A 14650-nucleotide genomic window follows, 5' to 3' on the forward strand; every position below is an offset into this window, starting at 1 on the left:
GCAAATAATTGTGCAGGGCAAATAAATTAAAATAAACGCCAGAGCAAATGCCGCAGTTGTCCATAAAGTGGCAAACAGTCGAAAAAAAAAACAAAAACAAAAAGAACGGAGGACACAAAACATTGATTAATACGAGGCCAAATGCATTAGGCCGGGCCGAAATAATTTACGACCACACGGAGAGAGAGAGACTGTGTCTGGGCCAGTGGAAAAAACATTTATTTGTTTAATGCATTTGGCAGCCATATTTATGTAAGAAGGAGTGGGCCAGCTGGCCTATTGAGGGGGCAGCGGGGATAAGCAACAGCAGTAATAACAGCAGCAGAGGAACAGCTGATGAGCAGCAACAGCAGTAGTAACAGCAGTAGTAAAAGCAGCAGCAACAGCAGTAGTAACAGCAGCAGATCAACAGCAGTAGTAACAGCAGTAGATCAACAGCAGTAGTAACAGCAGCAGCAAGAGCAGTAGTAACAGCAGCAGCAACAGCAGTAGTAACAGCAGCAGATCAACAGCGAACAGAGAAGAAGAGGAACCGAGCGAAGCAGTGCAAAAGAGAGAACAGCAGCCATACGGACGCGACTCAAGCATCAGCAGGAAATCAGCAGAAATAAGCCGTGACGGGAAGCCTTTTTGGAGTAGAGGATCCTTCCCCCCCCCAACAATCTCTGATCTTTTGGGTCTTAATCCCCCTTCTAGAGCCGCCCCTGACTGCCCGGTATCTCATGGTCGACCCTCCTCTCTCTCTTTTTCTCTTCTGACCAGAATGTCAGCTGCACAAACAGCTCTAAACCATGGCAGCCGCCGGGCCCCGAACAGCCCCCGCGGGGGAAAATAGTGTCCCCCTGTTTTTGTTTCGTTTCTCTTCCGCTATTGTTGCTGTTGCATTTGACATGCGGGTTCAAAGCGTTTGGCAGCCTGTTTGAATTCCTATTTGCATTGCGTGTGTCCCGGGACCGGGGACTCACCTGGCCCCCGCTGTCAACACGCCGCTGGTCGCGAAAACATTTTTTGGGGCCGCTCTCACAACGAAATAACCAAAATCGAATACCGTCAAAAAAGATAGACGAACGAACACGTTCCGTTTTGCCGGCCGGCCAGCAAAAGGCAATAAACACAAAACGCAACCAATTGAGTTCGAATGCAAATATTTGGCAATGTGCTCGGGCCAACAACAACAACAACAACAACAACAACAGGGAGGGGGGGGGGGAAAGGGAGGCCAACAAAGAGCCCAGCAACGTTTTCGAGGCCTGAAGCTCAAAAATTGAAATTGAAAAGAATTTCGCGCCATTTAACAGTTTTATGGTGAAGCAACTTCATCTCCTTCTACCTTTTTTTCCCCCAAAAAGTGTTTGGGGTTTTTGTTTTTGCCTCCTATAGGCAGTGCGGTGTGTGTGTGTGTGTGTGTGGGAGTTGGCTTATCTCGTCAGCTGACAAGAGCCTTTGGCCGGACAAAAGTGTTGTTTGGAAATTTAGAAAAACTTCAGCGAGAAATGCAGAAAAAAGTAGAATAATATTTTGGTGGGAGCCACAGAAGGCTGCAGAGTCTGTAGAAGTAACAGGTCAAGCAGCAGAGCAATCAACAGAGAAAGTAACAGAGCAAGTTACAGAGCCAATATCAGAGCAAATAACACAGCAAGGAACAGATCAAGTGACAGAGCAAGTTACAGGGCGAGAAACAGAAGCCACAGAAGGCAACAAAGCCTGTAGAGATAACAGAGCAGGTGGCAGTAGATCAAGTAACAGCGCACGTAGCAGAGCAAGAAGCAGGGCAAGCAGCAGAGCAGGTGCCAGAGCAGGTACCAGAGCAAGTAGCAGAGCAGGTAAGAGAGAAACTAACAGAGCAAGCAGCAGAGCAGGTAATAGAACAAGTTACAGAGCAAATATCAGAGCAAGTAGAAGAGCAATTAACACATCAAGCAGCAGAAGAGGTACCAGAGCAAGTTACAGAGCAAATATCAGAGCAAGTAGCAGGCAGGTAACAGATCAAATATCACAGCAAATAACAGAGCAAGTAACAGAACAAATATCGAGCAAGTAGAAGAGCAGGTAAAAGACAAAGTAGCAGAGCAACTAACAGAGCACGTAACAGGGCCAATAAAAGAGCAATTAGCGGAGTAAATTACAGAGCAATTAACAGAAGAAAAGTCTCACTCAAGCCAACACGCAAATTACGAGTTTTTTTGGTTTTTAACATTAATTTTAAATCTCACATAATATTCATATATAAAGACTAAATATAATCAAATCTGGCGTCCTGGTTTAGAGTATTACATCGGAAAACCCGGCGCCACATTTATATGCTTTGTAGCCCTTTTTTTGTGTGTTCTCTTGACCTTTTTGAGCCCCTTTATTGGCTTTAATGCACTCAGACCGAGTCTTATAATTTTCTTAAAGCGCTTCATTGATTTATATAATTTCAAGCTCCAAATAGACCTCCCCTACGTTTCAGTCCCTCCACTGCCCCATTTATACAGAATATTATGGTATTTAGAAGCTGCCACTCCATTTAATATTGCATAACCCGACAATCCTTTTATGCTTCAGTGGCGATCCGGTTAACTGTCGTGTGGGATGGGATATCCTAGTTGGCATATTATTATTTAAATTGCCGAGTGCGGCGCAGGGCAATTTCACAACTCAATGCTCGATGGACAGTCGAACTGACAACATAATTTCAGCATATGACAACCTTTCTAATGAGAAAAAATAACAGAGACCACAGAGACGGAGCTGGAGCCGGAGCCGGAGCCGGGGACATCCGAAAAGTTCTCTTTTTGCGGAGGGGGGGAGAAGGCAAGCAATTTGCTTTGTGATTGTTTCGGATGTGTGTGCAGTCCATGTGTGTGCAGTCCTGTGTGTGTGTGTGTGGGGGGGGGCGGGGGGAGGGGGAGGGGTGGGTTGCCTGTCTGCAGTTGTCACTTGGGTGACCAAGGCAAAACTGTCAGAAAGCATATGACAAACATTTGTCGTCGTCCGACAAGACCAGAAATGAGCCAAGAAAAAAGAGATAGAAAGTACATAGATGTATGGGTGTATGAGTGTATCCATGGGTGTGTATGGGTGTATCCATGGGTGTGTATGGGTGTATGGGTGTATGGGTGTATGAGTGTGCGTATTCGTATTTCTGGGTGTGTATGCATATCAAACAAAATTTTATTTTTTCTTAAAAAAAAAAAGAAAACCAAATAAACGGAAAATGTTTTTGGGATAGTGCGTCCTGCGCGCTCTCTCCCCCTCCCCCGCTCTCTCTCCCCCTCTAGGCATCCTCGTCGTCCACCAGAATGGTCTTAAAGGCAAAGGGCTCGAAGGCGTAACCAGCGCCCTCATAGAACTTGCTCATGAACTCCACCCTTGAAAGGAAAATAGAAGGTTAGCAAAGGGACAAGAAAGGGCAAAAAAACACCGTCTAAGGTCCTACCAGTGCAGGCGGAGGGTGTGCAGGAAGGCCGAGAGTCCTTCGATGAGCACCAGGATGCCGACAGTGAGCGAGGACCAGGCCCAAAACATCAGGTAAACGCCAATGGCCCCGATATAGCTGTTGAATTTGAATCCGTTGGACAGGACCATGCTCCACAGCACTTCGGAGAGCTCTGAAAGGGATTAGGGAAAGCGGTTATCAGAGGATGTCCAACGATCGAGGATCCCTCTCTGTTCGACTTACGGGCATGGGCCAGGGACAGAGCCCACAGCCTGAGGTAAGAGGCCGTGTGGGAGACCGTGCTCAGCACGTACTCGATGGTGTGTATGGCCTGGTGGATGAAGATCTCGCCCATTGGCTCGTCCTCGCCGTGACCGCCATGGTCGCCGCCCCCATTGGCACCTTCTTGGGGCTTCGGCAGAGCCGGCGGACTGCCCCGACGCTTGACCATGATGTAGAGCGGCTTGCCCAGCAGCATCCAGGGAATGCAGATGACCGCCACCACCACAAAGACCATCTGTATGTCCTTCTGGCCTTCGAACATGAACTCCTTGCAGGGCTCCGGCGTGTCCTGGCTGCCCTGCAGGATCATGTTGATGAACAGAATGAGTATGGAGGGGGCGCAGGCCGGCGACAGGGGGCCCTCGACGGTGTCGTTGTAGACGATCCACTTGAAGAACATCATGAATACCATGTAGCCGAAGAGCAGCAGCAGGAACAGGACCTGCGGCAGGAACTCCAGGAAGATGCTGGCGTACTTCCGGTAGTGGATGAAGTTCACGACGGACATCGACACGCCGAAGACCATGTGCAGGACCCCGAATATGATCGACAGCTTCATCTTGAAGGTGTTCAGGAAGATGATCTTGTTGTCGGCCATCTGCCAGATGGGATCCATGCCCAGGGGATACGGCTTGGTGAAGGTGTCGTTCGGGCGGAGGGTCAGATACTTGAGGCTCGGGTCAACCACCACCGCCTCCGTGTAGTTCATGCTCCAGCCGGAGCCGAAGATGTTCATCGACTTGGAGAACACGTCGTTGTAGACGAAGCCCGTGTAGATGGAGAAGAGCCCCATCAGGAAGATGATGTAGCGGCCGCCGAAGAAGATGTTGAAGATCTCCTCCTTGATGGCGGCCAGCTTCTGCTCCTTGAGGATCAGCCAGGCGGCGAACAGCACCAGGATGAGGCCGTGCCCCAGGTCGCCGAACATCACGGCGAACAGGAACGGAAACGTGATGCAGGTGTACAGGGCCGGATTGACCTCGCGGTAGGAGGCCGTGCCGTACGAGTCGATCAGGTTCTGGAAGCCGTTGGTGAACTTGTTCGTCCGCGTGTACGTCGGCGGCTGCTCGTTCGTCTCGATCACGTTCATGAAGGCCGGTATGGAGCTCTCCGACTGCTTGGCGCCGCGCGCCAGCGCCTCCTGGACCGTCGTGAGGTCGTTGGCCGGCACCCAGCCCTCGCCGATCAGGCACTTGCCGGTCACGTCCGGATTGAAGTAGTTGAGGATGTGGTAGATGGCCTTCATCTTGCGCACCATGATCGACCAGCGGGGCAGGTGCCTCGAGGCCGAGGTGAGCACCCGGGAGCGGTGGTCGGCGCTCTGGTTGAGCACCGTCTTGAGGTCCTCCAGGCGCACGTTCACGTCCTTGACCATGTCCGCCCGCTCGGCATGGGAGCTGGGGCAGGGATAGACGGAGGCGTGGTAGCCCGAGCAGACCTTCTTCACGCGCTGCTTCAGCTGCTCGCCCTGGAAGAAGGCCACGAAGACGGTCTTCAGCACCGGCTGGCCGCTCTCCTCGTCGTCGCACAGGCCCTCGATGTCGCAGCGCCGCAGGAAGATGTTGCCCCGCGAGAGGCGCCACAGCATCCGCTCGAACGAGAAGAACCGCTCCAGCTTGATCACGCCCGCCACGAAGGCCAGCTGCCCGCGCTGTCCGCCGGCCAGCTGTGCGGGATCGTTGGGGTCCACCTGCCGGTTGGAGTCCAGGTTGAGGATCTCCTGGTCGGAGAAGAACCCCTCGGTGTTCTCCAGCACACACTTCAGCTCCTGCATGTGCGTGAAGTTGGCCTTCAGGCTGGCCCCGTTGGCCGCCATCTCGCGCAGCTCGTTCTCCGTCTTCTCCAGCTGGGCCTCCAGGTCGACGGCCTCTCGGGGATTGGGTGCCGCCGGCTCCTCCTCGTCGGGCAGCTGCGGCAGCTCGATCTTGTCCCTCTTCATCTCGGCCTCCACGTAGCGCAGGCGGCGCTCCATGTCGTCGCAGCGCCTCACCTCCGTCACGTACTTGCGCTGGAAGGAGCTGACCTCCTCGTTGAGGTCCCGGAACTGGACGCAGCCCCGCTCGCCGAGCTCCGCTATGGAGGCGTAGGCCGCCTCCGGCTGGATGAACAGCTGGCACAAAGCCATCTGCTCGCTCCGGAACATGTCGCCCATGGTTCGATGTCTGTCACTGCAAGGGACGAATCATACTGTCAATTCCATGCCACAGATTGACTAATTGGGTGTGTCCACACCTCCCTCCCCCCCTCCGCCCCACCGACATTGACGCACTTGGCTTTGGGTCCGTGCACTCCTCCGCCGTGTCCTCCCCATCAATCATATAAATGGAATTGAACAGAACTGTTTACGGCTCTCGCGGATAAGATAACGGGGTTTTGTTCCCTATCTGCTCGGCATTTTGGGGGCTATCTGGAGTGCCTGTTTAGCTGTGGCCTCTGAGCGCATTAATAATTTCAAATTATTAACAATTACCGGCCAATCAGTTGGCTTATAAATAAGCCTTAAAAGCCCACCCCCCACCACCCTCCTCCTCCTCCTCCTCCTGCCCTTGGCAAGGACCTGTGCAGTGTCTGTGGGGGGGCCCCCCGTTTTGGCTAGTTTCCAGATTATAGATATTTATGGCCGTCTGTGATTCTCGGCCATAAAAATGATGGAGTCGCGCTGTCTGTGAGGCCTCGATAGAGAGAGATCTGATTTATAGCCACCACCGGAAGCACTACTCCATGAAGATGGCATCAAGACTGGCAACTGGAATTTCCAGGCACTGCCACTTCCCGTGCTCTTGGGAGACCCAATTCCAGGCCCGTAGGTGGCTAAATCAGTGCAATTCCTGGCCTTATCGCGGCCCCGTATTGTACATCAGTTTTGGCCATAAATCTGAGCGCCAGACAATTGCCTTTAAGTTGGCCATAAATCTGGGCAGCAAACTGCACGCAAATGTCTGATTATCGATGGTCCTAGTCTTAGACCCAAGCCCTACCCACCCCCCCTTGGGGAAAGCCTTTCTTGGCTCATTAAGAAATCCGTTTGTTGGCCGTAAAAATATTATCGATAGCCTAATAATGATCCATCACGTGCTCTGACGTCACACGGGCCATTATGGGGCCTTGTATTAGTGAAAATCGACGTTTAACTAGTGTTTTTCTGGCAATTAAGATACGTTATCGTCGATGGCCATTAAATGTTTAATGCAATTGTCACGAGGAAGACTTGGCCCCCATGCCCCATGTGGCATGTCCCCTGAAGAAGAGACAAAGTAAAAACGCACCCTGAACGGTAATTTATGGCCTGTTAACGGCTTATCTCTGGCCACAATGATAACCTCGTAATGTCTAGCGTTAACCCGTTGTCGGGGCACTGATAAAACCACGGCTAAGCGAGTGCTTAGGCAAATACTTGGGGATTTTTGTGGCAACGTGGCGTATGAGTAACGATCACATGATCAATTGGGCTAAAATCGATGATTAAACAAGGATACACACACACACACTTACACTTTTGAGGGGAGATTTTTCAAAGTATTTTTTTGTGGGTGAATCGTTGACTCTTTTTCGCGACCTGCCACCCCAATGGCGCAGAAAGAACTGTGCTGTGGCCCAAGACCTAGCCAGCTCTATGGCCAATAAGACTGAAGCTAATCTACACTTGACACCAATACAGGCCCAGAGAGAGAGAGAGAGAGAGAGAGAGAGCCGTTCACTTGACAATCTTTGCGCCTGGTTTTATCACAAAACGAACACTTGGCGATTTCTATGGTTGTTACAGGGTATGCCTGGGGGTATATAGGGGGGGGTATTAACCCTTACTACGATTCCAAAGCTCGGTAGCTACCAGTCGAAGCACCAGAACCTGGCGTTGGCTTATCGCCTGGCTCTCGTGGGCCATCGCCAGGTAATCGACAAATGACTGAAACCCAATTACGGCACACTTCTGATTAGTGGCCACATTTCGAATAGTGTGAATGAATGATCGAGCATAAGCACGGGTTCTGCAGCCTTAATTAAAGAAAACGCCCGACAGAAACATCCATCAATCTCTGGTGCAATGACATAAATATAATTATTGATGGCCCACTTGGAGCGATCCCTGCTGAGGCCACACAGCCCGCCGTTGGCCAAGGATTCAACCAGGACGCGTGTAGTGCCTCGGGATGCCTGCCTTGGTCGAGTGAAGTGCTTTGTTTATCAGGCGGTCGTCTCCATGCGTACCGCCCTCCTATCGCGGGTCACGTGCTCTTTTCGATGCCGGAATAGGCACATGATTCATTCGAAAAGCACACAAATTTTCCATTCATGCTGGGACCCGTCGAGAGCAGAAATATCGAAGTACATCATGTGATATCATCGCCACGTTTTGATGGGAGGTTGCATTCAATCTGGGCGTTTAATTTGTATAATTCTGCCATTGAATGCACTTGACTGATAAGCCGCTGGCGGCGCTGATAGGACAGCCGTTCGCATGGAGTTGGCTAATTAAAAATTTGCACCTACATAATGAGCTTAAGCGTCTTAATTTGTGCTATTTAAATGAGCTAAACAGGAGGAGCAGAAGGCAGGAGGCAGCACCCACGAGCCACGAGCCACGAGCCAGTAGTGACCGCAAATAAATCGCATACAACTTTAAGCTGCTGCAACATCATCATCCGCCTGGCTCCTAATGCCACATAATGATGCTGATAATGGCCATCCGTTAGCAGGTCTGCACGGACGCAGGGAAGCCAGCACGTGCAACGGGGCGGCGACTAATGGGCGTCACCATTTCGTCTGCTTTCGGGGAAACAGCTGCCACGAGCTCTTTTGGCCGCTTTTGGCCCTGGCCAATAACTAAGTTGTTGCGTGCGGTTCTCTGGATTAGTCTAATGCCAATATGTAGCAACAAAATGGCCAGCGCTACGCTCCACAGCAGTGTAAGTGCTTTTCAGTGCGGTCTGCCACACAAACGGTCTGCCGTGCAGCCAATTCGATTCCAATGGCCAACGAAAAGTGCAGCTCTTTCCGATTTTCGATTTGGGAGTTCCAGTAGCAGCTGCAATTACGGACCCGCCATTGCCACTATCTTTACGGGGTGTGTATCGCGGATTTGGGCTTAGGTCTAGCGGTGTGTTTGTCCGTGGAGCAGATAGCGACTGGCCGGCTTATCAGGCGGGTTATCTTTTGCCGCTGTGGGTTTATCGTCGTTTACACTCGTGATTAAACAATTAGCTTGGAATTCTCTCATTAGATTTATGTATGTTTTCTTTGGCTCCGTTATGGCACCGTAAAACTTGGTTTAGTTTTTACAATATTTTAATTTCATTTTTAATTTATGCGGAGGCACATGGAATCAACGCTGGAACGGTAAGTGCTCCCTCTTTTATGGGCCGTAAAATAAAAACTAATGTTAAATAAATAAATAAAAGGCACAAAATGAAGCTAAAGAATAAACAGAAATAAAAGGGAAAAAAGGAAGAGGTTTTTGGATACCCTAGGAGTGGTAAGAAAAAAATAGATATAAATAAATTATAAATCTAAAAATTATATATAAATAAATAAATTAAAAAATTATAAGTGAAAAAAATATATAAATATAAAAATTATAAATGTAAAAAATATGTAAATAAATAAATTATAAATTTAAAAAAAAATATATAAAAATAAATTAAATATAAATGTAAAAAGTATATATATGTATATAATTAAATTATAAATGTTAAAATATATATAAATCAATAAATTATCAATGTAAAAAATATATATCAATAAATTGTAAATACAAATATTATAAAAGTACAAAATATTTAAAGAAATATATTATAAATGTAAAAAATATATAAATAAATAAATTATAAATGTAAAAAATATTAAATTATAAATGTAGAAAAAATATATAAATCAATAAATAAAATTTGGAATAAAATATGTCCATCTCTCAAACCCTAGATCTTGAACCGACCGTTGGGTTAGCTATATAATATAGTGAAGGGTTCTATAGGAGATATCAGATCTGATAAGCAGTTCCAACTTCTTCCCACAATCACAATACCCTCTCTGCTTACAAGTGTATAAAAAGAGCAACAATCAGCACGATTACGAACTACCAATAAGAGTGAGAGTGAGAGAGAGAGGGAGAGACCGAACCTACTCGGTAGCCCGGAATAAATAGCAGCCCCGAAAGTATGCTACGAAAAATTCCACATTAACAGCACCAGCGCCAGCGCCACGGCCATCGCCGGCAACGTCATTTCGTATTTATTGTATTACCTTTGTCAGCATATCTAACATTTATTTTTTGTTTCGCCTCCTTTTCCGACACTGTTTAATACTTATTATTTCTGTGCTGGCAGGCGGGGGCGGGGGCTTTACGGTTATGGTCTCGTCCTCCCACCACCGCATTGTTTCCATTCAAGATGAAAAATCCAATTTTCTGCTTTAAGCATTTTTATAATGCCAGAGCAGTCGACACCCAACCACCGAAAAGGGTTCACAAATGCAGAGGAATTGTTATTATACCCAGTACTCGGAGACTATAAGAGCTAAGCAACCAAATTTTGTATCCATACTCCTGTGGTATCACACTATTAAGAAATATAAATTGAATTTACTGGAGAACATTGACATAATGCCCGACTGAGGGCCACCAGCTCTGCAGGAATGGAGAAGTTAAGGCATAATTATAACAGGAGAAAACATGTATAAATAGTAAAACACAACAACATAATTTCTCTCGTCTCTTTTCCCACTTACCCCTAATAATGTTCCGTTAGCACAAATTTTGGGCATATTCATTTAAGGTGAGGCACCAGAGGTTGGAGGTTCGTGTAATCCCACGAAACAAGAAAAAGTCAGATCAGCACTATTGGGAATGCCGCACCCTGCCATGAACTTCACTTGGAACGAGAGCACATTCCTTTTTGATTCTCTTCATCACTGCATCCCACATACTCGAGCAATGGGAGTGTGAAAGGGACAAAGCCTGACGAATTTTTAAGCGCACACACACACACTTTGCTGGAACTCACGGGATGAAACGAAAAAAAAAGCGAAATAACGAATCAATTACACATTTTAGATATTTACACATGAAAAAAATAATTTAAACAAAAAAATTTTGATTTCCTACATATGTATATGTACATATGTACATACATACATATATCAAATATATGAAACAAATATACATATCACCTTCTTGTCGCCATTTTGCCATTTTGCCTTTTTCATCGCCCCCGCCCTTAAAAAAAAACTTTTGTTTGTCTTTAAACACATTTTCTTGCACTAAAAGACTTTTTTGTAGACCAAGCTTCACTAAACTCCCGCGCGACATTTTATCCGATGGATTTTCTACCATTTTCCGCATTTTCTCGAATTTAAACGCGGAGCTGACTTCAGAACGTGCGCTTGGGCCGGCGCGCAAAAGAAAGTGAGAGCGGCGCAAATCGTTCATTCTTCGATCTCCTGCTCCTTTTCCTATTTGGTCTCTCTCCCTCGCACTATTCCGGTACTTTTGCGAAAACGAAACGGAAAAAAGGGAGAAAAGGGAACAATGCACCCTTCTTTTATGTTTAAACATGAAAAAAAGAGTTATGTAAAATAATATGTTTTTCTACATATGTACATACATATGTATGTATCAAACACAGCACAAATATATCACAAATTGCTGCAATTCTCCTTCGAAGGTCTGCATTTTTGGCGCCATTCTGCCTCTTTTGCGCCCCCGTCCTTTATTAAACACATTTTCTTGCACTTAAACACACTTTTTTATATAACCACTGCATCACTACACTAAACTTTACTTCACACACCTTCTTAACGTTTTTCCCGTTGGGCTTTTCACCATTTTCCGCATTTTCTCGAATTTAAACGCGGAGCTGCCTTAAAAACGCGCGCTTGTGCCGGGTGAAATTTGAGTGAGAGCGGCGCAAATCGTTCATTCTATGCTCTTCTGCTCGTCTTCCTATTTGCTCGCTTTCGCACTCACTCTATAGCTGCTTTTGCAAAAACGAAACCACTGCAACTCTCACATCAGTCAATCGATCTCACTCCCACTCCCACACTCGGTTGATCTCTCTTTTCAGTAGCAGAGGAAAACGACAAAGAGCATAATGAAGTTATAGAAGAAGGTCCGCTAACTCTATACTCTATACTCATGAGCCTAAGCAGCTCAAGAGAGCGTGTGAGGAGAGACGGCAATTAGGCAGAATAGCAGTCAAGAGCGTAGTCAGTGGGTGAAGGGGGAACTGGCCCACCCTCAACATGCTTATGACTAGGAAACATATTTTTATTTAATTTTCGCTGCATATTTAAATATAAAGGTATTTACTTAATTGATTTTAAAAGATTTTTCAAATGAATCTCTCTGAATACATATAACAATCACGATCCCCCCTTCGCGAAATACTGGTTACGCCCTTGGCAGCAGAATGAGAGATTAAAGATGGCACGCACTTGCACTTCTATCACTCTCATTTTTTCGCCGGGGCCAAGCGCGCGTTTTTAAGTCAGCTCCGCGTTCAAGTCTATGAAAATCGGGAAAAAGGGTGAAAAGTCCAACGGGAAAAACGTTAAGAAGGTGTGTGAAGTAAATTTGGTGATGCAGTGGTTATGTAAAAAAGTATGTTTTAGTGCAAGAAAATGTGTTTAATAAAGGGCGGGGGCGCAAAAGAGGCAGAATGGCGGCAAAAATTAGAGCTACGAAGGCGAATTGCAGCAATTTGTGAGAAATGTGTATATAATCGATATACAATGCAGAAAAACATTTTATTTTTGCATACATTTTTTTTTTCATGTGGCAATATACAAAATGTGATAACTTTCCGTTTTCTTCCTTTTTTTCGTTTCGTTTTTCGTTTTCGCGTTTTCGTGGGAGAGAGAGCAAATAAGAAGAGGAACAGGAGATCAAAGAATGAACGCATTTTCGCAGCTCTCACTTAAATTTTTTCACCCGGTCAAAGCGTGCATTGGCAAGTCAGCTCCGTGTTCAAGTCCATGAAAATCGGGAAAAATGGGGAAAAGTCCAGCACGAAAAACGTTAAGCAGGTGTGTGAAGTGAAGTTTAGTGTAGTCATTCAGTGATTATGTAAAAAAAGTGTGTTTTAGTGCAAGAAATATGTTGAAAAGGGCGTGGGCGCAAAGAGGCAGAATGGCGGCAAAAATGGAGATCTACAAAGAATAAGAGCAGCAATTTGTGATATGTGTTTATATATTTTATATACGTGGTATATATTTGGATAAACATATATTTTTTGAATAAATTATTTTTTTTCGTGTGAAAATTAAAACTGTTTGTTGTCTCGTTGTTCGTTTTTTCGTTTCGTTTTTCGTTTTCGCAAAAGTACCGGAATAGTGCGTGCGAGAGAGAGCAAATAGGAAGAGGAGCAGGAGATCGAACAATGAACGATTTGCGCCGCTCTCACTTTCATTTTCGCGCCGGCCCAAGCGCACGTTCTGAAGTCAGCTCCGCGTTTAAATTCGAGAAAATGCGGAAAATGGTGGAAAATCCATCGGGTAAAATGTCGCGCGGGAGTGTAGTGAAGCTTGGTCTACAAAAAAGTCTTTTAGTGCAAGAAAATGTGTTTAAATACAAACAAAAGTTTTTGTTTAAGGGCGGGGGCGATGAAAAAGACAAAATGGCGACAAAAAGGCAGCTCGTCAAAGGAAAAGTGCATTAAAGTGTGATATATGTAAATTTATTTCATGTATACATATGTATGTAGGAAAACATATTATTTGGCATAAATTCTTTTTTTCATGTGTAAATATCTAAAAAGTGTAATTGATTCATTTTTTCGCTTTTTTTTTCGTTTGATCACGTGAGTTCCAACAAAGTGTGTGTGTTTGTAAACTTGCCGAAAATTCGTCAAGTTTTGTCCCTTTCCCACTCCCATTGCTCGAGTATGTGGGATGCAGTGAAGAAGAGAATCGAAAGAGAATGAGTGCTCTCGTTCCAAGTGATGTCCATGGCAGGGTGAGGCTTTCCCAATAGTGCTGATCTGACTCTCTATTGTTTCGCGGGTTGACACGAACTTCTGACCGCTGGTGCCTCACCTTAATTTATTATGCCTAAAGTTTTTGCTAACGGACCAAGATTATGGGTAAGTGAGAAAAGAAACGAGAGAAATTACGTTGTTTTTTGCTGCTTATACTGTTATTTTCATTTTAATTATTATAAGCGCATATTCACATGTACTACGCGCATCCCAGGCTCTCCTTTTTCTCTTTGGGCTCTTCTACTACAGCCTCTGCTTCTGCTAAAATCAAGAGCGAACGTTTGTTGTTGTGGGAGTGGGACGGAGAGTATGTTGAGTGGGAGAGAAAAGCTCAAAGTCTAGGGTGCAGGTTCAAGTAAACAGATCGAGTAGCTCTCAGCGCAGACGCAATGTCACCCACTGCAGTGGGAAAAAATTGTTTCCCCTATATAGGGAATGGGCGGTTCCGTTTACCTATGGATTTGAGTGAGCCATTATAATCATGATCGTAATCGTAATGAAAAGACATGTGAAATGACCCAAGCCTAGTATTCACATCGAAAAATTATTCTAATGATAACGTTTGTAATTCTTCCGCAACCTCCGCTGATTATCGGTTATAAATGTAGAGTCGCGGCCGTAGCTGCGCCTCGTTTTGTGTGTTGCCAGCGCGGGGGCTTTACGATTATGGCCTCGTCCTACTAGCGCCTTGTTTCCATTAAAGATGAAAAATCCAATTTTCTGCTTTAAGCATTTTTATAATACCCCACACCCGCCCACCGAAAAAAAAGCGAAAAGTCCCCAGCGAAAAGGGTTCACAAATGCAGAGGAATTGTTATTTTTTATGTTCATTGTGGTGCGGTGTGGTCTGGTGCCTCTCAGTTTTCAGTTTTCACTTCTCTGTTCCGCAATAATGTACGTAATTTGTTCCGAAATGAGAATGTGTGAAAATGGTGGAAAAACAAGCGATAATATGCCATGCCACATGCAGAATGAAATATCG

At 45.9% G+C, this 14650-nt stretch overlaps 1 protein-coding gene and 1 long non-coding RNA gene across 5 annotated transcripts in view; both read right to left on the minus strand.

The window, feature by feature from the left end:
• The window catches only part of LOC108162533, a 65368-nt gene extending 54087 nt beyond the window's left edge, over window positions 1-11281 (minus strand). For 2 of the 4 annotated variants that reach the window (XR_004472815.1, XR_004472813.1), the window contains exons 1-2: window positions 10865-11281; window positions 10424-10687 (exon numbers count right to left, since the gene is read on the minus strand). This is a non-coding gene — a long non-coding RNA (uncharacterized LOC108162533). The remainder of the gene's footprint in view (window positions 1-10423; window positions 10688-10864) is intronic. The other 2 variants (XR_001775584.2, XR_004472814.1) reach the window with 2 other exon arrangements.
• On the minus strand, window positions 3135-7302 carry LOC108162520 (V-type proton ATPase 116 kDa subunit a). Its single transcript, XM_017297301.2, has 4 exons — window positions 7196-7302; window positions 3665-5871; window positions 3422-3593; window positions 3135-3353 (listed from the first exon to the last, which is right to left on the minus strand). Exons 2-4 carry the CDS (start codon window positions 5853-5855, stop codon window positions 3260-3262), a joined length of 2457 nt encoding a protein of 818 aa, XP_017152790.1. The 5' UTR covers window positions 5856-5871; window positions 7196-7302; the 3' UTR covers window positions 3135-3259.
• Window positions 11282-14650: the final 3369 nt, after the last annotated feature.

The sequence above is a fragment of the Drosophila miranda genome, chromosome 4, assembly GCF_003369915.1.
Source record: "Drosophila miranda strain MSH22 chromosome 4, D.miranda_PacBio2.1, whole genome shotgun sequence".
NCBI classification, from domain to species: Eukaryota; Metazoa; Arthropoda; class Insecta; order Diptera; family Drosophilidae; genus Drosophila; species Drosophila miranda.